At 38.0% G+C, this 26,239-nt stretch overlaps 1 protein-coding gene across 1 annotated transcript in view; it reads right to left on the bottom strand.

The window, feature by feature from the left end:
- Positions 1–21,291: 21,291 nt before the first annotated feature.
- Positions 21,292–26,239, bottom strand: part of uncx (UNC homeobox) — a 14,291-nt gene continuing 9,343 nt past the window's right edge. The window contains exons 3-5 of the mRNA XM_082145279.1: positions 24,466–24,874; positions 23,846–24,021; positions 21,292–22,553 (exon numbers count right to left, since the gene is read on the bottom strand). Coding sequence (XP_082001405.1) covers positions 21,546–22,553; positions 23,846–24,021; positions 24,466–24,724 — 1,443 coding nt within the window. The 5' untranslated portion in view covers positions 24,725–24,874 and the 3' untranslated portion in view covers positions 21,292–21,545. The remainder of the gene's footprint in view (positions 22,554–23,845; positions 24,022–24,465; positions 24,875–26,239) is intronic.

The following is a 26,239-nucleotide window of genomic DNA, read 5'->3' as shown; positions in this document are numbered from 1 at the left end:
TAACGAAAGATAGCTCAGGCCCTGCTGAGTTCTCCACACTACAGGTAAAACTGAAGATGAAATCAGAGCCAATGAGACAAAAAAAAAGAGGAAAAGAGACTCCCAGGCCGTAATGCTCGTATCATCTATTTCCTCTTCTCGTTTTCTCACCATCTTCTAAATGCAGATCAATTACAAGCCAGAGAAGCCTGGGTGTCACATGTGATTCACAATGTCAATTTCATGCTTTCGAAAACTGTTTGGCAAGTGCTCCCTCACTTTACATCTGGTAACCAATCAGAAGGGCAGCATGTCAGAGAAAGAGACAATTTAATGGTGTGACAGTTAACCAGAGAGCGCAATGTAGTGAGATTGTGCCAGGAAGCCTCTGTCTGTCATGGACTGATATTTATTTATTTACCGAACAGCACTGCACAAATAAAATGTCACATCTCATTTACACTCTTGCCCTTTGGAGATGCACAGAATCTCTTTAAATCAGAAGTGTGGAGTTGCTCTGTCTGATTAAAGCTCACTGAAAGGAGCCTTGATGACACACGCCACAGTTTAGTACGAGGACAATTGAAAATAAGAGCGTTAACACACTCGCACTCCCACCAAGAAAATGAGTTTAAGTAAGCAGTCCACGCCGCTCTGTTTGATCCCCGGCTGTGGGGTGACTTTTTTTGTTAAAGCATATTTCTTATGAAGCCATTTTAGAGGATTAAAATTGATAAATTAGTGTTGTCACAATATCAAGGGCTCCTTCCACTCGGAATCAGCAGTCGCACAGCTATGTAAGCTGATGGGAAGGTCTCAACTGGATCTTAGCGCTCATTTTGTTAGGCCACGGAGTCAGCCTTCCGTTTGTGTCAAAGTCCCGTTTCCGCTTTCTCAGACAAAGGGAAGGCGCTCCACCCTGCCCGAAGAGGTCCGACAGAAGCCCGTCTGAAGAAAGACAAGATGTTTCCACTGTCCCGGGGGGAGGTTAGCTTTAGGAAATAAACACGCTGCAGTGCCAGGGCTATTTCGCATGCTGAAAAGAGGCAGTCCGCTAATCTATGAATGGGAAAGCCAGGGCACCCCTGTGACAAATGTTATCTCGGCGTGGCATAGAGGGTTGAAACCTATTCAGCCCTCCACTCTCGAGCCATTGCAAAGATTATGTCACCCTAATCCCTAATGCAGGCGTTTTTGTGGCCTAGATGGGCAGGTGATTCCAAGCAGTGCTGAGGTAATTGTTCTGTTTTCTTCCTATGCCAATAGAGGTGTTGTCATATCGCGCACATATACTCTTGGAAGCTCCTGGATTGAATAGAGATGATACACGGACGTTACAAAGAAATGCATGCCGAATACGCTCACCGCCATGTCAGGAACGCCGGATGCCCACACAAGTGGTGGGAGACAAAGCGTTTCCCCCAGATTTTCCTCTGTCAGCGCTTGCTACAGTGTTTCTGAACAAATAAAAGTGGTAACTGAATGAGAGCAAGGTGGGAGAAGAGAGGTCAGAGCACTCATTATTTCTCCCAGCCCAGTGGAAGCTGAACTTTCTGTGAGTGGGCTGTTTAATTGATTCTTATGGAACTGCGGTATTGATTACTTAAGAGCCTCTGCTCTTAATGCCTAGCTCGCCATCTCGCTCACACCTTCATAAGGCAGAGTCCTCGCGCTGCGGGCTTTTATTGTGCCGGTAGAACTGTAGCCGGCGTAATAAGGCAGGATGAGCTGCATCTCTGGTGACCCATTGGATGTGGGTGATTGTGCCACCTTGATTTTATTTAATTGAGTTTGCATTGGGTTTAATTTAAATGTTGATGTAGCCTCAGATGAGGTCATTTACAGGGCTGCGATTCAATGCGCCGTAATTTAAGTTCTTTCTTTTCTGCGAAGGTTTGGGGAATTCATCGGCGGATGCTCAAGGACACGCAGGCAAGATGTCCAGAAATTAGACGGGATTAATTGAAAATCTTAATTACTTTCTGAGGGCATAAACATCTCAATATCAATTAAAACGTATTTCCACCGCACTTGGAGGATATGAGGAGCAGCAGTAATTAGATATCGAGACTGTCAAGACAACTCAACGGGTTTGTGCATAAGCCCTCTGATTGAGCGGCCAGAATTAATGGGGAATAAATTATGAATGCGCCAAACCTGTTTCCTACCTGTTATGCACGAGCGCTGAGAGTGGCCTTCTCGAAGTTGAGCAAAGTCGAAACTCGGGGAAAAAATATGGCAAAGCACATTCTGGTTATTATTGAAGTGTCTTAAATTATAGAGTGCATATTAAGCAGAGTTATATGACTTGGGCCAACAGGGAAATAATATCCTCCAGCTTCTGCGGAGCGGTGCGCTTGAGTGGGCAGATAAAAGCTGGTGTAAAAATGGGTAGTGGATGAAGAAATGTTTTGGAGGTGTAAAGTGATTGTTATTCAGAGGACATTGCTCTGTCACCGCCGGCAGTGCAGCCTTGAGCCCTGCCCGTCATCCCCTCGAATTTCACACACATCTGTTTCGCCGATATATATTTCTTTCATTTTTTTTTTTCCATTTAGTTTGTTTTTCCATTTTAATTTCCTGCCTATCTGCTGGGACTTGAGCCAAGGCCTTGTGTTTCAGAGTCTATCTTTACCTTACATCTCGCTTGGCAACGTCGGCCCGTTCCCTCGGCGGAAGAAAAAGGGTCTCGGCAGTCATGAACCATTTAGCCAGAGGAAACCAAAGGGCTGCTCCTTTAAACTGGGATTTTTGGACCAATCTGTGCAGTGTATTCGAATTGCAGAGTAACAAATGGACAGTGGAAGGGGTTTGTAATGGTGATTAGAGTCTGAAATTGGTTCAGATTTACAGTGTCAGTCAGAGATGGAGGGGAAGGAATAAGCAGTCTAAGCGGTCTAATGGATCCATCAGCTCGCTTCGGCTGCTCAGTGGGCCGAGTGAGGTCACCAGCCATCCGCGGGCGGCACAAAAGCACTTCAATTTTGTTAGGAAATGTATCAATTTAACTGACTCGAGCGGCACACTGGAAACCTAATGAATCTGGACTCAATTTTCCACCACACTGCCTCTGTGAACTGGAGGAAACAATGCCGCTGGTGAAGGGCTGAGGGAAGTCCGCCGTGATTGGCTGGCGGCGACCGGGCTGCCGCCGTGCCGGCCAGTTGGGAAGACGGGGACCGGCCTTCGTTTATCTAGCGATAGCCGCGACCCGGACCGCTGTCACTCATCTAACAATGATGTCATTAAAGGTAAATTGGCCTCTATTTCAGCGGGATGATAATGCTAATTGAGTGGCAAAACATAATACCGAGAGCTGTTGTGTGCCGTTAAGGGGAGGAGGGGGACAGATTAAATGGCCATACAATGGTGGGTGTCAGGCACGGCAGATGTTGCTTTGTGCTGAGGACTGCATTGACATATCTCTTGCTTGTCAGGCCTGGGCTTTAGGAGAGTCTTACAGGACTGGGGACCAGATGGTCTCACACAGAGTCTGACTAAAGCGGTTAAACAGAGGCTGGTTATTAAAAAAAGACAACTCCACCACAAGAAATGTGTTGCCTGGTAAATAAGAGAGCCGGACTGCCTTATCGATCTGACTGCCACGCGCCGGGCTGACTGCAGGCTAATGAAAGGTCTCTGGACGACGGGCGTCATGTTTATTTAGGGGCAGGCCTCAGATCAGCCGGCCTTCCCCCCCTCAGCGGAGCACGAGAAAGAGAAACTCTTAACGCACGCAGTGTGACGCTTTTCATTTGCGTGGTATTATTGGATTGATTTATTCAGATTCTCTGTGCATGTTTTATTTAAGATACAGAAGGAGTAATTACCTCACAACAATCATTATAGTAATTATTTTTTTCCTGTTTCCATCTTAATTGATACAGTCAACATGATAACCCATTATACTTTTTATTACCACAGTATTTAGATAACAGTGTAACAGGTTTGCTTTTATACTCTTTGTTAATTTGTCAGTAGATATCACACTGTGTTGTGATTTCTGCAAACATAATGCTTCATAATTACTGTACAGCTGAACCTGCAATCTGGGTACTAAATGGAAGCAAAACACCGCCGGTGTTAAGACACATCTGCTCTTAGGTTTTTTTTTTCTTTTTCTTTTTTCTTTTTTTCAGCTAGTAGTTTCTACACCTGGATTTCACTGAGTATATCACTTAGCCGCTGTGTTTATCACACTGTAAATCCAGCAGGCACATTTTAATGTTCACTCTGGATTAGAATTGAAAAGTGGCCCTTCCACTTGACCTCCCTATTATTACGAACACTGATCTCATTTGGCAAGGCAGACACCAGAAGCCTCCGATGTTTCACATGCCTTCAAAGCAAATTCTGCTAAACAAAGCACTATTTATGAAATAAATACGGTCAAAAACGTGGATCTATATCAGATTTAGTTTTTCTTATTTGAAGAAATATTACAACTAGTGCTGTCAAATCGATTAATCAGCACATCTAACATAAAGGTTTGTGTTTATTTAATACATGTGTGTGTGTGCATATATATATATATATATACACTGTATATTTATTTATATATTTATACACATATTATATATATAAAAGATTATGTTAGATGCGATTAATCGTTTTGACAGCACTAAACATTATTCTGAAGAGGTCAGATCGCTTTTGATTTTGTTTTGTGATTTAAACTAATTCATCTTAATTGTCAGTGGATTGTTAAAATATGTGTATTTTGTACTTTTATTACTACACAAGCTAAAATATCCAATACAGCTGGAAACAATGAAACAGGGAATCTAGGCTGTAGCTCGTCTCAGCAGGGTGTGCAGCTTAATTTGTAAAATAATGCAAATGAATAGGGTTCGGTTTAGATTATACAAATGAGTTGTACCTAAAACATAACCTTATTTGTTTTAAGAGTGTTAGAGGGGCACTTAGTGTTTTTGTTTATGTGGCACAGGCTACGGGCATGGAAGCAATAGTTTTGGTTAACTAAGTTGTAGAAATGCTTTATTCACAATAAGACCATTTATTCTGTGAGCAAAAGTATCCGATAATACAGATGAAAAAAGTAGTTTGGCTCGTCATGTGATTTCAACATCTGACTGCCAACATGTTAAATAAAGCAGCAAAGAAACTAATCAGCTGTCATTGTTATACTGCGATTTTCCCATCTTTTTCCACTCTTGAAATTTTGATTCCTAATCAAAATTAGCAAAAAAAAAAAAAAAAAAAAAGATTTAAAACTAATTTCTGTGTAAAATGTGATTATTTATATATATATATATATATATATATATATATATATATATATATATATATATAAACATCTGAATTGTCAGCCATATATCAGGCTATGTTTGGGCCCTACAGTGAGCCACATGTTTCTTCTTTCAGTGTGAGGATAAAAAAAAAAAGCAGTTCAAGCACTGCCTAAATTGTTCTCATCCCACTTCACTTACCACCTGGATCACACTCCTGAATTACTCAATCAGAGTTAGTTTAGGAGCAGGACAAAGCGCTAAGAGAGGCTGATGATGTGACCAGGGCTCAGATTGATGTGTGATTCCCTGACATTTCAACCATGCTTGCTCTGCTCTCCTTCAATCAGCCTGTGCTCTTCGCTTTGTCATTTCAGCTGGAACAAACACAAATAAGCAGGCAGATTTGCGCCCGAGCCCTCAGGACAGGAAAAGTTTTGAAATGCTATTTGACAGGTTCACGTCGACTGTTTTATTTTGTCTCTCCTCTCGGTCCCCTAGGTGTTTGACTGTGAGACATTTAATCGTGGGACTAGCGCTTTCATATCAGTAACAAAAATCAAATAATGCAAGATGATTTACTCCCCCTAGCAACCGAGGAGCACACTCATAGCAACCAGCCGAGCCTAGGGCCTCAGTGTAATCAGCTTGAAAATATTTCAATTATTGTGTTGATTTTAGTGGATTTGAGAGGCGGTCGGTGAGCGCCTCAGTACATTCAGCCCATGACCTGCAGAGGAAGACATTGATTTAAACAGGTGTCAGAGAGGGAAAGTAGAGGCAATTTAAATGGGAATGGGATAGCAAAGTCATTGAGCACTGTTCAGCGCATGTGTGACATCCGCCTGCTGCCACCGAATCAATGCAGCTCAACTGAACGGAGGAAAAAAAAACCTCTCACCTTGAGGAATCATCCGTCTGCCGTGGCCCAGTGGAGCAGGAGGATGGAGGTTTTGCCATGATTCTCCTTATAGCCTGCCTAAAACCTGATCGGGGTCTTTAGCAGTGCCTGTGGGTCCACAGGTGACTCAGTGGATTGAAAAGATGCCTGAAACCTGGGTGCACACTAAATAATACAAATAAAAAGGATGCTGTTTATGTTGGAAAATCAACTACGGTAGCTAGGAACAATAGCTGTGCTCGTGTCTTGAAACTTTTTGTTCGAACTTGACTATAATTGGAACTATGAATTGTGCCGAGTTTTTCTTTGTTTCCCCAAACCACCACGGCAAGACAACAACTGCTTCACTAAGATAAATGAAGACTGCGTAATTCAAAACATAAGATGCGGCGGTAATGCATAATTGTACTTTTCACACTATTTTGCAGGCTGAAGTGAAGTGGAAGAAGTAATCTTTTAGCTTAAAATGTCATTTCTCTTAAAAGGATTCATTAGGACTAAATTTAGCAGTGGTGCCCACCATTATCTTAACCGCTGGAAATATTAACATTGGCCTTTTATTAAATTTGCAGGGTTATATTTAGCATGCAAATTGATTCCTTTCACTTTTCCACAAATACAGATCATTTCAGCATGGCTAATTTTGAGGCTATGAGAAGAGACGTACAAGTAATTAAAAGAGCAGACTTTTCCATCTACAGCTCAGTGTCCCGAACTCAATCTCCCCCCAACCCCTCCACACCAGTCCTGTTTTATCTTTTGTGGTGATTGTATCATCATCCCGGGCTTATCTTCCATTACCAGTAATGTTCACTGGTATTTATAGCATTCGCACGCTGGATTTTTACATTTGTCTAGCTGTAGATTTCGGACATGAAAATGGCTGCTTTTGTTTCTATTCTTCTGTATTGCCTTTGCTCATGGCGATGTCCACAACATAAAGCGTATGTGTTCCTCACCAAGACAGTGCCTTTAAGAAGAAAAAAAAACATGGCTACTCAATCAAGGAAATGTGCAACAAATGTACTTCTAGGGATCAGATCATCTGTGTTCTCTATTCGAAGAGGGAAATGCCTTTTGGACCTGGCAGCACTGCTATTACATCAAGTGTCCCAGATATGTTGACAGAAAATAATGTAAATGTGTCTCTGTGCTTTGTGATCACGCAAACAGAGGATTTGTGTAATCATTTGCTGATATCCAATGCCCACGGTCAGTCTGTGAGCTGTGGGTATGTGTAGGTGTTGATTGTGTTATGTGTTATGAGTGGGTGAGTTCAGTTGACTGTCAAACACACACTTTCCCCAGAGGTAATGGATTTGAATATTTTATAAATGCAATTTTATTTTTGCCAAATGTAGCTTATATTTTTATTAATATTATTATACATTATTAAAGTCAACATGAAATCAAAAATGACCCTATTTACTTTCTTAATGCATGTTATTGCTGTTGTTATTATGAATGTTTCATCAGTGCATTTTATTCCAAAGACAATATTTTTGTTTTCATAATACTGTGATAATATAATAACTTGCTATTCCTCTTAACGATCTGGTACCGTTTGCCTGTCGATCAAAAATTACCATTTGTTTTATTATTTCCATGAAATGATTGTACTATATTGTAGTTCATTAATGTTTTTTATTAATATTTTGCATTTTTGGGGGATTTTATGGTACTAAATTATATTTATGCAGTAAAATCCATTTATTCACTTTTTGAGCAATAAAATTTCCAACTTAAACTGTCATACATATTGAATGCTTTGCCGCACAGACTTAAGTTTGGTCTCTTTTTTAAAAAGATAATTAGTAGATTATTGCTGAAGAAGAAAAAGTGAACTTGAAAAAAGTTATAAAAAAGTTACATTTATTGTTATGCGCAAAAATAGCATTTTAAACTGAGAGAAAATAAAAGTCATGTCTAAACAAGTTGTGTTCCAAATTTGATATTGATATCTCAAAAAATGAGCTTTCAGGAAGAATTTGTTTGGGCGTTTCCCATTTATTGATTGTCATTTTTGATCGTAAACAATACAACTGTGACTATTTTTTTCAGGACCATTTAATCTTTTCAAATCATGTCCATGATTTTTTTTTATTTTTTTTTTGTGCCAAAATCTTTACCAAGTTTCATACCATTCCAATGAAGTAAAAAAAAAAACGTACAAAAAAAAATACACAAAACATTAACTGATTACTTAGGCCGGTACAGTTTTAGAAAACTCTCATTCGGTCTGAGATTTTATTTTAACAGTGTATTTTACTTTAACGGTTCCAAAAGGGAATGCTATAAGATCCATGTTTGGTTCCCCAAATAACGTTTAAGTAAATAGTTCTTAAAAGAACCTTTTTTTCTTTTCTTTTTTCTTAGTGAAGAACATTTAAATATAAAAAAACCAACTTGTTTTCACTTTGTGGAATGGGAAGGTTCCATAGATGGTAAAGGTTCTTCGTGGAACCATAGATGCCAATAAAGAACCTTTCTTTTTAAGAGTGTACACCACATTTACAGAATTAAAATAGTTGCAAACAGCAGTCCACGCGTTGACTTTTTAGCCATATAATAGATTGCATTGTTAAACCATAGCATGCCACCAGTTCAGAGTTTTCTTTTTTTTACGTTGTACAACAGAAACAATCTAAAACGTACATGGTATTAGGGCATACTTACTAGACAATCTCCAGACATTAGGTGTAGTAAACATCTGTGTATCATCACTCACACCATTTGTGGCACTTGCCATCAGTGGAATAGTTATTTAAAACTTGTGAAAGATATTTGAGATAGTCTGTGTTAATGTCCTCATTTGAAGCACAAAAAAATCTCCATGGGAGGATTTTTGAATATGAGCGGTGCTAATGCGTGTGATCACACATTAATCGTCTGACAGCATCTCACTCTCCACAGCCAGTCTATTAGGATTTTACACAGAGGTAGGGTCTAAGTGTCAGGTGTCATAATTTAATTGTGTTGTTTTCTAATGTCTCCGCTCCACTTTTGGGATGGGATTGCAGGCTAATCTATGTAGTGTTATGTCACTACCCTCTTTCCTGTCTTTTATTTTATTTTAAACTGGGGATGCAAGTAATTTACCCTTTGCATTCAAGTCTTCAAATGAGCCCAGCAGGACATCTGGATCATTATCTCAAAGCAATTGTATTGTAATGGGATAAATTAAATGTTAATCTTGTATTGTGCAAAAAGGAAGAAGAAGTTATGAGTTTGTGTTTTTTTTTCTGTACAAGACAGTATAATGTGAATTTAAGTACTTGGACAATGGATGGACAATGTTGTCCAGGACCATATGCTATTCTTAGTTAGTTCAAGTTAATAACAGCCCAACCACAAATAATGAACCGTTTTTAATGCTCTCCCATACATGATTTCTGTATGGTCCTCATATATTGTGTCATTTATAAATAAAGGTGAATATTTTATTCTAAGAAAATTCTCTTTGTTCTTGATAACTGGCAACAGATATTAACACATGTCATACACAAGAGCAGCTCCAATTTGGCAAACGCAGGGAATTAGTCTGGTGAATGACAGAATGAGAGAGAGAAAAAAAATCCCTCCTAATAGCCTAAATATTTGGAAATTCCTTCCATGTGTTTATCCGTGCACACTCCTCACTCATGCTCATGTATTTTATTCCAAATAAATGAACTAGGATTTGATTAGCTACTTCGGAAGCACAATTGTTTGGTGAAGTTAATTACTGAGTCAGTATATCTACAATGAATCTGTCTTCACACTATTGTCCAATGTTGCATTTCCATTCTTATATTATTTTCTTGAAATTGAAGTTACAGTAATGCATACATGTGCATTTTTCTGTGTTATCCCAAATGAGAATTAAACTTACGTCCTGACATTTACTTTACACACATTACGTCTAATTGAATTTGTATTTTGTAGCAAGACTGCTAGAGGGAATCATGATTTGTTGGCAGAAAATGAATGTCCTGTTGCTAGCCTGCGTGTCCGTCTTAAATGGTATTGGTGGTGCTTTAATTAATTCTTGCCTGCCTTAATCGTTTATTTTGAATGGCTGAGCAGCTTATCAATAGCACCAAAATTAGAGTTATGTCCTAAAACGTACCTTCCTCAGGTTCTCCCCTGGTCGCCAATACAGTGTTGGATAAAAAGCAATCCAAAGCCAACCCGGAGCTACTGATAGATATGGTCACACTTTAGAGAGGTAAACAGTATTGATTCAGTTCCACTATCGTCTCTAATTTTCTTCCAGCCATTGAGCAATACGATCCTTTATAACTAATCACACTCACTTATAGGGTTGGAACAAAAACGTTTGAGTGTGTTTTTCTTTGACTGGTTTGTTTTATGGCGAGGTGATCTCTCGGACAGACGGGGTATCTGTATTGAAGTGTTTCTGCACTGTCACATCTCCCCACTTCCACTGCTCTAATGTGATTGATTGTGCCTGCATCAGGGCCATAGCACTAGACATGTTTGAAAGTGACATTTCAGACCCAGTTAGAACCAATTTCTCCTCAATGTTAAATAAAAATGTGGACCCTGAGTGGGATCAAGTTTTTGGAGCCTGTCCTTGAGCCTTTCTGAGCCCTAATGGGATAGTAAATGTCTGTACAACCAGGGAGTCCAAAGGATTAAACCTTCGGTAATGCGCATATAAAGTCTGAGTTACTGGCCAAGCTGTGTTAAAAGCTTTTGCAATTTTGGTTTAATGATGTAGCTGGGAGGTGTTGACTTGTATAGAACATTTAAAAACCTATTGATATAATTGCAACTGAGGGATGTTAAGACATACATTCAAAAAATCGAAAGTACTGTTATGATTTGGGTAATGGTTTATCAATTGTAAATAAAAAAGAATAAATAATAATATAATAATAAAAAAATTTGTTTTGAGTTTAAATTATTTTATGTTTTTACCACTATAGAGCCTCATATTATCCATAACGTTGCTGTCGAACGGAAATCTAAATATCTCCAAAAATGCTACTTTTCAGGAAATGTTTTAATTTTTTTTTATAAACACTGTGTTGTCAGTTGATATTGTGGCTCTATGTATGCTTAGATACTTGCATGTGTCATTATATTATTGACATTTTACCAAAATCAACCACAAATGGAGTTACAATGTTTTTGATCATGCAGTAAATTTAGCCTTTATACATATTATACATTTATACATTAGTTAGATAGATAGATAGATAGATAGATAGATAGATAGATAGATAGATAGATAGATAGATAGATAGATAGATAGATAGATAGATAGATAGATAGATAGATAGATAGATAGATAGATAGACGGACGGACGGACGGACGGACGGACGGACGGACGGACGGACGGACGGACGGACGCTTGCTTCATCTCGGCCAGTCCTTGTTCCAGAGCAAATTGATTTTGGTTAAGGGGAAAATTAAGTTTCATTACTTTATATTTAGGCTAAATTTAACTTAAATCCTGTACTAGAGCACTGCTTTACGTTTGACTGAATTTTACTTATGTTTATTTACTATTGTCTTTTATAATGGCTATTGTTGTTAATTTAAATATTGTTGTTCATTAAATATAATTTTATTATTATTTTATACAATATTACAGTAATAGATCGTAGTCAAATTAGACACCATATTGGATTTGACACAAATGAAAACGAGGCTGTGAGTGATAGGTTTTACAATGGCATGAAATTTTCACAACTGACAACTTTCAAAACTGTTTTATTAAGTTTTTGTTTACTGAAAGTTTTTGGAACGGTGTTTCGTAGATGAACAATCGGTATATTGTTAAACAACAGTATAGGCTACATTCAATTGAACACACTGTACTTCTATCCCTCAAAGCCTCGTTTTCAATCCTGTCAAAACATTTAATATGGTGCTACTCGGACCCAACTATAGACTACTGAAGTCCTTTGAGGTCATTTTCCCTACAATACACATCTCAAGTCTGGAATAGCCTACACTGCACAACTTTAAAAATTCTAACATATTTCAAAACACTAGGCATCATACACTTGCCAACTTTGTAAATGGCTAGAAAATAAATAAATCAAACAATAAAAGACTGACGCTGCGTCCGAAATCGAATATTTCCCTACTATATAGCATGTGAAAAACAGTATGCCAACAGAGCAGTATGTCTGAATACATAGTAATCGAAAAACAGAAGTTCCTGGATGACCTCCTTCTTCCGGCGAGATTCTGAAATGTGCATTCGATGGACAATTTACTATCCCATGAGGCCAAGGGAAGGGATTTGTCAATGGAGGTGAAGCAACGCAACTGACGCTGGTAGGTCACATGATAATGACAACATGGCGGATGTAGTACGTCCGGATTACATTCATACTACACACATTCATACTAAATAGAACATACTTTTTTAAATGTCGCAAAGTAAGTTCAAATTCAAATGAAATACCTACTCAGTCAGTAGGCCTACGCGATTTCAGACGCACCATGAGGATCACACACTACCTGACTTCAAGTCATTCCCTTGAACGCCAAACTTGCGCAGAATATGTGCGTTTACTTTGCGCCATGTCGGAATTACCGTAATTACAAGATTCCGACTCCGATTTCTGAGAGCTCCGACTTGTACCACCTGACCGCTGCAGGTTAAATTTGGCACTGATAGTGTTGCCATAGAAACGCATAATTGATATAGAAACGCCAGAGCCCGTCTACGGAGAGCCTGTCCACTCCCTATTAAGCCCTATTGTACCGAATTTTGGTTGTAGTACCACCAGAGTTCCACTGGGGGCGCTCGCCATGAGTGCAAAATGAATGGGAGTCAATGGGGCTAGACGGCTAAATTTGTCTCTTTCACCCGATTGCCGTTGAGAAATCTCAGATGTGATTGTAGATTTTGCAAGTTCAACATGGGTTTTAGGTCGAAAGTTGAATGAACGAGTAGGCTACTTATGTCGTTTTGATTTCTTACAGGTTGAGTTGTTGTTGCCCATAACACGCTAGCATTCTGCTATGACATTTTGAAAGACTTTTTTAAATCAAATAAGTGACTCTAAAAAATCTAACACCCAGCAATGTGTAATTTCTTTGCATCTCCTTTCGAATACAACATTCAAATTACTAGACAAAAAATTATATCCTGAGAAAAGTGGATTTTGAGGGGTATACCGCCATTGACCTCCATTCATTCTGCACTCGTCCTGTGAGCGCCCTCATATGGAATCAGAGTGGAACTGCAACCAGTTCAGAAGCCGGAAGTGTAGTGAGAGTGAAACTTCTCGCCATATTAGACATTCTCTGGAAACGCTTATGTCATCGTCCAAAAATTACGACATGGCGTGAACGCAGCATTATTTTTGCATTGATAGTGTTGCCATAGAAATGTATAATCCTGAGACTGAGGAATGTGCTCCAAATGGAACGTCACGTGTTGTCATCTCATAATTATGGTAATTAGAACATGGCGTGAACGCAGAAAAACACACACCTCATTGCTAGGAGAATAGACACGTGTTCTAAAAACATCTCAAAATATCAAACATGTTTGATAACCTCTGACTGGATGGAATCACAGTCTGAAGATGGAGAAAAAAACATGATGGGCCAATCATACAACAAACTCCAACTGCTTAAAATCTGCAGACTGGCTTTGACTTTTGGTAACTAGCGTCATAGCATCGACCCCAGACTACAAATGGAGGCAACAAATCAGGGCAAAAGTTGTGTAGTATAAACCAGGCTTGAGACACAAGGTGGAGCCAGTTGCGTTTGAATTAAGGCTGTCAATTGATCAATTTTAGTCATTAATTTAAGCAATTTAGTATTACCATATAATTGAAAGCTGTACATTTTAACATTTATAGGCTTTATAAAAATATAATCAACTTTTAATTTAAGTGAACTTATCTTCACATAGACCCATTCTAATAAATGTCACATTTGTGCCCTTAAAATTATCAGGGCTACTTTTCTGTTGGCCCAGTCAGACCGGTTCAGATTTTTACTTGCCTTGTCGAAATGCACATAAAAGTTAATGTTTTCATTGTTTTTGACCCATGTAGCCCTGTAAACAGTGCTTTGAGATTTTCAGGTCTGGTAGAGAAATTGAATAAAGCTGTCAAACACTTCACAGTCTTCACAACATAAATGATAAATAAATATAGATGAATCATTATTAAAGCTACAAAAGCTATTCAGTCATGAGTAGTGAGTGATTTTCTCTTTTATTTTTGTTCTTTGATTATCCTTAATCACAGACAGCTGCAGGTTTATTAGGCAGCTGTCACTTTAAGACCTGCACATTTTCTCACAACTCTTTAAAACTGCTTGCGAGGATAGTCGACAAAACAGGCATTTTGGCATAGTTTTGTGTGTATTTGTCCGTTCAAGCGCAGTCTGAAGTGGCTTTATGTGAGCGCGAGTGTGTGTTTGTGTGACTAGAAAAAAAAGCAAAATATGACTTGAAAATGGATGCTGTGTTAATTGTATTTTTAATAAAAATCGGCGGAGTAAAAACTAGATAATTTCGACACCCAAAATGCAACGAAATATTGTTTGTTTGTATGTTTTTTTAATTTTATTATTAACTATTATCAGAATAAACTATCCCCTATTATTTTTAGTCAGTTGCTAAATGCATAAACTGCAAAAGTCTGAAAGTCCTCTTTGCTCCAGATCATGACTTATGTTATGGGCTACTGTAAATTTGGAAGTAAACATTATATTGGCAATTCTGTTCGATGCCGCAAGTGGCGCAGAAAATACACTCCTCACTTTTCATTTAATTTTGCAAACATTATAACAGCACTTCATGTGTAAACTGGGCACATGACATTATGATTTTTTGTAATAGCCTTCCTTTTGTTTGCATTATGAAGAAACAGCTCCTCTTAGAGCCTCTCTAGAGTAGTTTGATAATGGATTGAGAAATAGCTTTGACTCAATATCTTTCAAAGTTCACCTGAATTGAATAATTTTCCTTCTCCCTGTATGTCTCTTTGTGATGCTGTGTATTCCACATCCGGTTGAACATTTATGAATCGGACTAACTGTGTCCTCTCCATATGAAATGGGGAAGGTTAATGCGGTTTAAGGTATAAAATAATTACCAATTATCCCAGGGTTAACTACACCCTTAGGCAATTCCTTTCATGTCCCGCTATGTTGGACTTGACCCAAATCAATGACAAAAGTTACCTTATAAATCCTCATAACAAAGTTTGACCTTAGCATGGTGGTGGTTGTTTGGAAGAGAGGAACAGAGAAAAGCTGCGAGTGATCTAGGGAGACAATGATAGCCTACTCTACTATAATGAAAAGCATAGTTAATGTTGAATTCAAAATGTCTGCATGTGCTAAAGCCTCCAGGAACAGAAGTCTTTATTCTGAAATCCAGCACCAGTAGATTTTTACAACAGCCCTTCAAACTGTCACTTCACCGTTATGTGAAGTCATTTTGATGTTAACAAGTTCTTTACTGAGAACATCAACGCATTTACACCTTCTAGTGAGCTGTGATGGGTTACATTAGCTTCACAGAATCCATTTTTAATGCTGCTCCCTTACCCTGTGGCTATATATTTTTAAATAAACAGCTGGATTGGTAAATGGTCAAAGGGGAGCGTATTTATCTCTCACATAACTAGAGTTATTTGTGACCCGTAAAGGGTCGACACTTACAAATAGATTTGGACAGTGTTGCCTTAACATCTGGAAACACTATTTAACTCATCCCATCTCAGGAAGTTTTCACACTTCACGCTTCATTAACCTCTAGGGTCTGGAGTCCCTGGGAAGACAGGGGAGTGAAACGCTTGTTTACACAGAGTCTTCTAAATCACCAGCGAGAGCTTTAGCCATCACTGTGGCACATCAGCGCAGGTGAGGAACATACAGGTGCCAGGCTCTCGAGGATCCTTCCCACCCATCTCCATTTTCACCTCTAATTGATAATGAATTAGCTTTCGAGTGAGAATGAACTGCCAGTGTCAGTTCACAGTGAAGCACATTATGACTAGATTTGTATCTTACTACTGTCAAGGCCTGCATTTTGTGGATGCCTCATTGCCCCAGTTGCTACAGTATATATATATATATATGGACCACAAAACCAGTCACATTGGTAAAATGTACATCAGCCGAAAGCTGAATAAATAAGCTTTTCATTGATGTGTGGTTTGTTAGCATATGACAATATTTGGCCGAGATACAACTATTTGAAAATCTGGAATCTTAGTGTGCAAAAAAGTCTAAACATTGAGAAAAACGCCTTTAAAATTGTCCATTTATGTTTGCGATTGTGCTGCATTCACTCACAAAAATAAATGTTTTATATATTTACGGTAGGAAATTTGCAAAATATCTTCATGGACTTGTGACTGGTTTTGTGATCCAGGGTCACATATACACATACACACACACACACACACACACAGACACACACACACACATACACACATACACATACACATACACATACATATATATATATATATATATATATATATATATATATATATATACACACACATATATATGTATATATACATAGCCTACATATATATATATATATATATATATATATATATATATATATACACACACACACACACACACACACACACACACACACATATACATATATATATATATATTATAGCTTTATTAAGCTCAGTGAATAGGACACAACTCATAATGCATGTTTATATATACTTAATATTAGCATAAAACATTTACATCATAAAGAATATATTGACAAAAGGAATAAAGCTTCAGTTATTTTGTTCACATTTTTTACTTAATGAAGTACTAATTGCCTTTCTTTGTTGTGACATTATCAGTATGCATTTTAAAATGAGGAAAACATATTTTGCCAGTAGCGGTTCTGCTTTAATACAAACATTTTAGGCGGTTGCATAAGTTAAAAAGTTTAACAAAGTGTTGAAATTAAAAATCTACATCACAATGTAAATTATTTGTATCAAAGAATTTTGTTTTCATTATTGATTTTGCATCATGCATGAGTAGTAAAATATTTTCACTACAATTCCATATTTGTTCAAACAAATAGCCTATAGTTTTAGTAACCTATAGCCATATTTTCAATAGTAACATTTTAATATAATGGATAATTTGTTGGAGCCTGAGGTCATTGAGAGCCAGACAGATGTGCTGCAGGCTCCATGAATCTCTTGTTGAGATTGTTGTCATGGACCAACAAATTCTCTTTTGGCCAGAATTCAGTGGTTTATCAGATGAAATGTAGGTAATGAAACACATCTCACAAGGTGATAATTAGAAAAGAAGTGCAAAGCAGCAGTCACACAGGCTGTTAGATTTTTAATAACCACAATGACCAGGGGAGTTATTGTTAACATTTGGGTCATGTTTATCATACTGACTTACACCGGAGTCAAGAATATGTATGAAAAAAAAAAAAAAAACTTCCAAATGGTAATACATGTGATACTGTTGTGAAGGAGGTCCATGATTTAGTGAGACTGTTTTAATGAAAAAGCTTTGCTTTGTTAGTTTTCCTCATGGTACACCTTTTTACTGAGGATTGAATTTTCAGATTAAGCCCGCATGTGATGATAATAAAATGATAGAATTATTAAATTATAAAAACAAGTCTTTAAACATGCTATAGAACAGACTAATGTAGATATGAAACTGTGGATGTATTACATTTTTTATAATTTGTAGATTGCATTGCTAAACTTAATACTAGCATTGCATTCTAAATACAAAGTGCATTATGAGTTGCTATTAATGCTGTTTTCACTCTTTTAATTGCCCTCAAAGGGAATTATTTAATTACCTCACTAAAACTTCCCAATTCTTTGTAAATTAGTGTGAAAACTCGCTTGCATTTTTGTTTCAAGCTCGGGACAAAAATCGATAATCCCTCATATTATAAGTGGGCGATTGAATCAAAGTTCAATCTTATTTCAATAAGAAGGAGTGTTGAAGTGATTGCAGGGACAGAGGAGTCTACCATTGGTGGCCAAAGAAAAGCAGTGGCACTTAGATCTTTCTCACAATCACTTAAAACGGTACTTGACATTTGGCTCCTATCCTGCAGCTACTCTGCCATGCATTTTAGGATTACTTTACAGCGTATGCCCATTAATTCACCGGCGGACTTCAACGCTCTTATCTCTGCCATGCAAACGCGGGATGGGGAGTATAACTGACATGTGCATTGTTTATTCACGATCCCGAAATTGATGAACTCAAGTAAGTTGTAAATAATTGGATATGTTATCACTTTGTGTTTCAGGTTTAATTTTCGTGAATTTAATTAAGAAATAAAGAGGAGCTTTCTAAATGTTGTTTAGGCCCATGTCATTTAACTATCATTCCCAAATTTGTTCGGCTGCCATAGATTTTTCTTTTGTCTTTTGCAATCAAAAATATTGCCTTTTGACAAAAGGATCTGGTCCTCAATCGATTTTACAACACCTTACGATGGAGTTCCTCTAATTCACCCTCTTTTGGAGATGTGAAAAATGAATAAAAAATGTTTTATAGTCCAAAAGTGCAATTCAGACTATTTCCTGGTCTATTCAATAACATATTTTTTTTTTCGTCATGATACACAAACCAGGTAACAGTGAATATAATATTGGATTGTCAAAGAATGTTGTCAAAGATAACCTAACTAAATCCAATTTTCGGGTTTAATCACAATCAAAATGTAGGCTATATAAATTATCATGAAAAATGCAAAAAGACTTCAAGTGAGTTTTGAGATGTTTAATTCCCTGAAGATTTATATGGAAATCTATATTTCTCCAGCCATGTTAAAACAGTGCGGCCTAATAGAGAAGCAGAATACAATCACTATTCGGTTGGTCTTGCACCTGTCCTCGAGGTATATGAGGCGCTCGAGTTTAGCTAAATATAATACGACAAAAAAAAAAAAATCAACGAAGCACTCAGGGAGGGGTTAAGACTGGGTGTTGCAAATGAGGCTCTTGAAATCACCTTCATAATTAATTGCGCGAATTTGATTCTATTAAATAAAAATAACACGTATTGAGGAACTCAATTAGCATTAATTAAGCTTGATATCCTAATTTGGAAAATGTGTTGAGGAAAACAAGCGTTTTCCGAGTCGTTTTACCCCTGATGTTGTTGAATACCAGCTTTCTGCCTTTGGGCTGCTTTTCTCTCCTCAGAGAGTTGAAAATGAGAAATGGAGATGGAATATCAGGAGGTGCTAAATTAGCTGCCTGATCTGCACTTATTGCTGCACACACACACACCCCCATTACTTTGCTGTTCTCTCTCTCTCTCTCTCTCTCTCTCTCTTTTAACATTCCAGGCATGGCGCGGCGTCGAGATAGCAGATTTATCAAATGGGAAAATGAATGCATGATGATCAGTTAAATTGAAAATCAGCGCCTGCATGACAGCCCGACCTGACACCTCCGTAATTAGAAAGAAAAATGATGGCGTCCGATGCATAATAGAGCAAAAACAATTTACACTCTCCCATAATGATCCAGCGTTCAAATTGAAAATTTCTCCGGGTAGAAATTGAATTCATAAAGTATGATTCATGGAGGACACATCTCCTGGAGGCTGCCTGGGCCATATCGATTGATAGTTTGTCCTGAATCATACAGCGCGCTGCTTTCAGGCAAAAGCTTAACTACTTAAGCAAATCGCTAATTTCACCTTAAGGCCACCAGTGTGCAGCCAGCGATACTCCTATTCAGATTGCAAATGAATTAAACATGAACGCGCCCCAATAGGAGAAAAAGAAAAAAAAGAGGGAAAAAAAAAACCAGCAGCAAATTGAAGGACACCTCCAGACAACTAACATTTTCCAAACACTTTCTTTTTTATATAGTATACAAAAGGCAGTTCACTGACTGAAATAGAGATAGCTATTTTATTCGGTTGACATTGAGATGGGGTATGATGTCTTCAAAGACCCAATATGAAACGTGTATTAGGAATAAATAGGCTAATTATTGTTTATGTATAGGCTAGCAAATCTGGGCCATCATCATCATTTCAAAATATGTTCTTAAAGATTGTCCTGACATCTTTTCTGCTCTTATCTTGTGTAGGCTAGTCTATTTGCCCTGGACGCCATATGCCAAGTCTTAAATCTGTCTCTGGTGAAAATTATGTAAATATTATGAAAGAGACACTGGCTCAGAAATTCATTTGCGCCAGCCTCACTGATTATTTTCAATTTATTTGCAAATCAAGACCGGTGGAAGTGAGGCGACCAGAGGATGTTTAAGAAGAAGACAATAAACGCGCCCGTATGAGCAAAATTAAACACCATGGAAAATGAAAATGCTAATTCATTATTGGTATTTAGCTACCGTGCAGTTAGGCTATATTTATCATGAAAATGATCGTATGCTTTTATTGCCTTCTTTTCTTACCTCGCCTTTAGATCTGGTCAACAGTGCTAATATTGTCAAGGCGCAGATGTCTGGGAGCCCCCACAGGGTCCCATGGGACCGCCAACCCTATTAGAACAAATGTGTTCTGCTATTGTAAATAGGCACGTTTGCTTCGCCCGTCCTATTACAGCCGACGCATGATCAATAGGCTGATAACACAGGAACATCAATATAAGCGACAGAACAATGAGGGATATCATCGAACATCTATCTTAATATAGCCAGCTACAAGGGCCCTGACAAAGTGAAAAGCTCATGAAAATTCCGCCCCACGAATTCCCATCTCCTATCCAATATGCACAAACACACTCCCAGCTGCCGGGGCTATTATTTTCGTATTTCAATTTGACACCCCAGCCTTTCATGCTAATTCTATTATTCTTGGAAGTTTATGTGATTTCATATCACTAGAAATCGGTAATGTATTATAACCCTTTGGGCTAAAATAAACTGAATCCCTGCAGTAGCCACCGGGAAAATAATTACTTTCATATCAAAACTCTGCAGGAGTCGAACGGGTCTTTTCGCCTCCGGCTCGTAACCTCATTTCAGTGTAGCTTATAGATGAATAAATTTGTTAAAGCAATACACAAAATACAACACAGGGTTTGGGAGAAGGAGCTCCAGCCCACAATATAAGCTCTATTTAGGGCCATACACGCTTAAGTTTGTTGTATACAATCGATTTATTTATGAAAAACTTACATATATAAATATCTTAATACTTTGTACAACGTTTGAGGTTTTGTCTTGGTGTTTCTTTTTTTTTTTTTTTTTTTTTTTTTTTTTTGACAGTTTCTTATACAGGGAGCTGCTGCTATTTGTTTAATAAACATTTGATAGCCCACCACATACACAAATTATTCACACAGATATTTCCCCTAATCAGAATATAAATATGTCAATGAAAACGATACGTTTCGATATGTCGACTTTTTTCCTCTTCGTTTAATCTGCGGAGAAGTGTCGTGCGATATCGACACACACTTCAGTTTCTATTATGATATCATTTATTCCATATCGACGTCAACTGAGTCTTTGTCGGTGTCCTTGTTGGTTGTCGCTGATTCTGAATTTTGTGGTGGATAGTCAGGTAACGACTGCTCCCTTTTTTCCGACTGTGGAGACTTTGGATCAACGAGGTCTAACTCTATATCTTGTGGGCATCTTTCGTTACAGCTGCCCGTCGAGTGGCCGTTAATGGTAGTCTGTGGTGAACTGCTCTGTGGTGAACACGACATGTTGCCCGACTGACTGACCTGGCCTTTGATTGCTCGCGCGCCGCTGTTGTTTACACTGTTGTCCTTGGCGTTCCTGTGTCCTAGGTTTCCAGCAAATGAACTGTCAGTAGTTGGCCCTTTCTGGCCATTTTCGGCATCGGGGCCTGGTGCTGTGTTCTTCAGAGCAGTCTGTGGAACAATGAAACCGAGAGGTTGTGTAATAGGGTACAGTAAAAAATGTCCTTTCCCTATCAAAGGCCGTGGTGTCGGTAGTGGGAAGTCCATTGGCGGCTTGCGCCTCGGCCTGGAATCCGACAGAAGGCTTTCCACGCTAAAGGGATTGAGTTTTTGAAGAGTGGAAGACCTACTGTTGGAGCACAGGTTTGACTGCTGACCGCTGTCGGATGAGTCCAGCTCGGATCCATTCGCGTCTTGGTCTGCGTTTCTTTGGTTCTGGAGTTTCTGTGGAGTTTGGTCGCAGCTTGCTTGCGTTTGGTTTCGGCCCATGTCGCAAATGCTTTGTTCACTGTCCGTTACTTGTGACAAGCCACTGTCACTGTCAGATCCTGGGGTGTGAAATAAGTCCCCGGAAATGAGTTTGTTCTGGGACTTTAAAAGCCTTCTTTCTTGTTTCCTTTTCTTCTTCTCCATCCTCTCTAGTTCTCTGCGAGCAATTTCCTCTGGGTCCATTGGCTCGCCACTGCAGGTCGTCGGATGAGAGTTGTGTGCTGGTCGGCCCGGCCCTTTCTTCGTGTTCTCCTTTTTTCTCCATTTCGCCCTTCGGTTTTGAAACCATACCTAAACACGGGGGGGAAAAAGACATTAATTTTCATGCCATTAAAATAATGGCAATTATGAAATAGACCTATATATAAAAAATATATTCTTTCTTTTAAACATAGTATAGATTATATGTATTTAATAGATCATTCATTTACATATTCACTTATACATAGGCTATATAGGCCCTATACACTTATATATATATATATATATATATATATATATATATATACAAACACACACACACACATATATATATATATATATATATATATATATATATATATATATATATATATATATATATATATATATATGTTAGTAGGCTATAACATTATAATATGCAATGCTGTATAGTTAAATATTGTGTGATATTCTTTTTTGTTGTTTATGAAATAGGCTACTAAAAATAGAAAACATTTTGCTAAATTGTGCATTGCCAGTATGTTTATAGAATGTTGTTGGCTATATTTAGGATTGAATATGTATTATAAGTGTGATATTGTTATAATAAATTGAAAATAGGCCTGTCTATAAAATGAAAATAAAACGCAATTAATGCTGTTCTAAAAGTAGGCCGCATCCTAAAACATATAGGCTAGATGAATTACATTATACGCTCCATAAATGTTTAGGCAAGGAGTTTTGATAAATAGGCCAAATGTTTGATTCGGTTATTTCAGACCATGATAACAAACGTATACGCCTGACAGGGTATTTTGCGAAGCGAAATCTGAACAGAGCAATGTCTTCTGATTACAAACATCCATCACATTAAATGTAGTAATATTTTATAAGAATTGTGAACAATTCATGTAGCCTATCTTTTCAACCGATATCACAAAACATAGCCTATCACCCGACTTTAGGCTATGTAAAATAGAATCATAAAAATACATTTTTGAATGATTTTATTTAATCTTAGTTCAAGTCGGTATCTTGATTTGTTTATTTCTGCTAACAGTGGGGCCTTGTATAGTCTACAAAATACATTATAAAACAACAACAACAAAAGACTATTTCGTCCACAAACACTTGCCGTTTTTTTAATAATTTAAACTTTAAATAAAGGTTCCTTAACCTTAATGAAGGTAATTTGAAAACAGAAGCATTTTCAAAATTAAGACATTCTGTGTTTTGTACAAAAAAAACATTTCATGGAGAGAAAGATACCAAAGCAGAACTAAAAAATAAAAAATAAAAAAACAGGGTTAGCCTATTCATAAAACCGTATGTGTTCACATCTTTTGAATTGATCTGTTTCATAACGGCACACAAGACATGAAAGATAAATTCAGTGTATTTACCTGCACCCTCGATTCTATCAAATCCAATCTCAGAGCAAGTGCTTCCCTCATGAACACATCTGGATAGTGACTTTCATTAAAAGCCTTCTCTAATTCTTCCAGCTGCCAGCCAGTGAAATTGGTACGAGTTCGTCTTCTTTTACAACCCGGGCTATCCTTCTCTGGATCTCCCGAATCTATGTGAGAAACAATAAATTAGCATCGCTTGTAACTTGCACAGTTCTGTCCACCAAAACAGTTGGCCCACTAAAATTCTTCGGAGTGTTTATATTTCTGCATAAATGTGTGAGAAAGGATAGCGACAAAAATGAAAGCCATCAGTTTTCTTTTCTCGGCAAAGCAACAATAGCAAGAAAATTATACGGAGAGAGGGAAGTACGTGCTGTCAATAATTTTGTAGAATATTTTATATTAGTCTCTCTTCCTTATTAAAGTCAGTCTGCCTTAATTCCAATAAACTAGCATGATGAGAGAACCCTTTGTTTTGTTTCCCAGGGTTATTCTTCAACGCTTAATGGGGAGAAGAAAAAAATCTTTGTTTTACAACATGACAAAAACACGCTTTCCTTCGTCCACCAAAGTCCCTCATGCCAGTTTAGGACAAGTGTCTGTTTGCTTACCTGTCAGTTTGTACTGTTGGTTATCTCCATTCATTCCGCAGCCAGACGACAAGAGATGGTTAGAATTCACCACAGAAGCCGCGCACGAGCCGTTAAGTAATCCGTCTATTGAGAAAGGAACCGCGGCCGTGGATTGAAGTTGATGACCGGCTAATTCGTACACATGATGGTGGCTTAGATGGTACGGGAAGCCCACCATCCCACCGAGCGAGCCTCCGAACTGGGCATGAGGTGGATCCAGTATCCTGCTGTCCATCATCTCCCAGGCAAAAGGAAACGACGTCTGGTGGTTGGTGATGTGAATTTAAAAAACATGCAGCGAGAGTGGCCAGCGAGGAGGGGACATGATGTGGAGAGTAGGATGAGCTGTTCTTTATCAACACGAAGCTTCCAATAATTAGCTTAGGCTCTGGGAATTTGAGACCAATGAGAAACGTTAATCGGCGCTGACGTCAGAGACGTAGTCTGAAAACGCTTTCCATATCGATTGCTAATTAAACCTGACATCCACCTCAATAAACAATATCAGAGCTGTCACAACAAGACAGGAGGGCTTTGATAAGAACTACATCACGACTACACAGGGGGCCTTAGAGGGAGAGCGATCAGATTTGATACACAGTTAAACGCTAAATAGACACTGAAATCTCACCTCGGACTGCAGCCACACAGAGCGTCGGATTCATCACCGTTTGAGACAATGTCCCTCTATTCATTTCGAATCTTTTGCACACACAAACAAACACACACACACACAAAAGAAAACAAAACGAGGAGGGAAACAAACACACAACCGTACCGATTCGTCAAGTCGAAATGTTGCCATGTGAACAGGTAAGATTGCTAGTGCAATGCTGACAAATTGACCGACCCACTATAGCCTATTTATTTATGTGGCGATTTTATAGGCAACTTGTCACAAGTTAATCCGAAGATATTCGTCAAACAGAGCTGTCAGTTTTAATTCCGAACTACAACCAGACGCGTCACGAGTCTAACACAATGCTTAAAAAAAAAAAAAAAACCCTGAAAATGACGCGAACCTACTCATTTGATGTGCCGGAGGAATAAATGAACTTTTAATTACACGATAGCTAATTAGAAGACACTCGACATTTAACAGAAAATTAGATATATTTCCCCTGCCATAGCACTCGTGTAATTAATGTCATTTAAACAACTGATGTAGCTACAAATTGCGCGCGGTTTATTTGTGGTCATTGTGTATATATAATATCATGCATGCTTTAACTTACAACATTTGCTACACCTCCGAAACAATATTGGTTTATTAATGTAAGCAGCTCTCCCATCCATTAATTAATATTTTATTGCAACCTGACAGTGTGCCATTAAGGGGGAAAATACAAAACAACAGTGAGAAAGTAAATAATTGTTATATCATCATTTTATATTCTGAATTAAGTTAAGGTCAGGTAGCCTAGTGGTTGGGTGCACCTTAATCTAACATTATTATTAAGCAATCTTGCATTAATATATATATATATATATATATATATATATATATATATATATATACACACACACACACTAATTTATGCAAGTGAACTGTGTTTTTGAGAATGGTGATCAATCCCACCGCTTTAAGAGGACGTCCTGTCCCCCCCCTCTCATTACAGAGAATTAATTCGACTTTATTTGGCCAATGTCTGGAGTTGTCATAATGTTAATCTGAGTTGAAATTTCGCTCCCCACTCATTCCCTGACCCTTGGCACTCGGATTGGCGTGTTGTAATAACCCGAATCTTTCAAC

This window comes from Leuciscus leuciscus, assembly GCF_965113295.1.
Source record: "Leuciscus leuciscus genome assembly, chromosome: 1".
In the NCBI taxonomy this organism is placed as follows: domain Eukaryota; kingdom Metazoa; phylum Chordata; class Actinopteri; order Cypriniformes; family Leuciscidae; genus Leuciscus; species Leuciscus leuciscus.
This window is presented reverse-complemented; position numbering and strand designations above follow the sequence as displayed.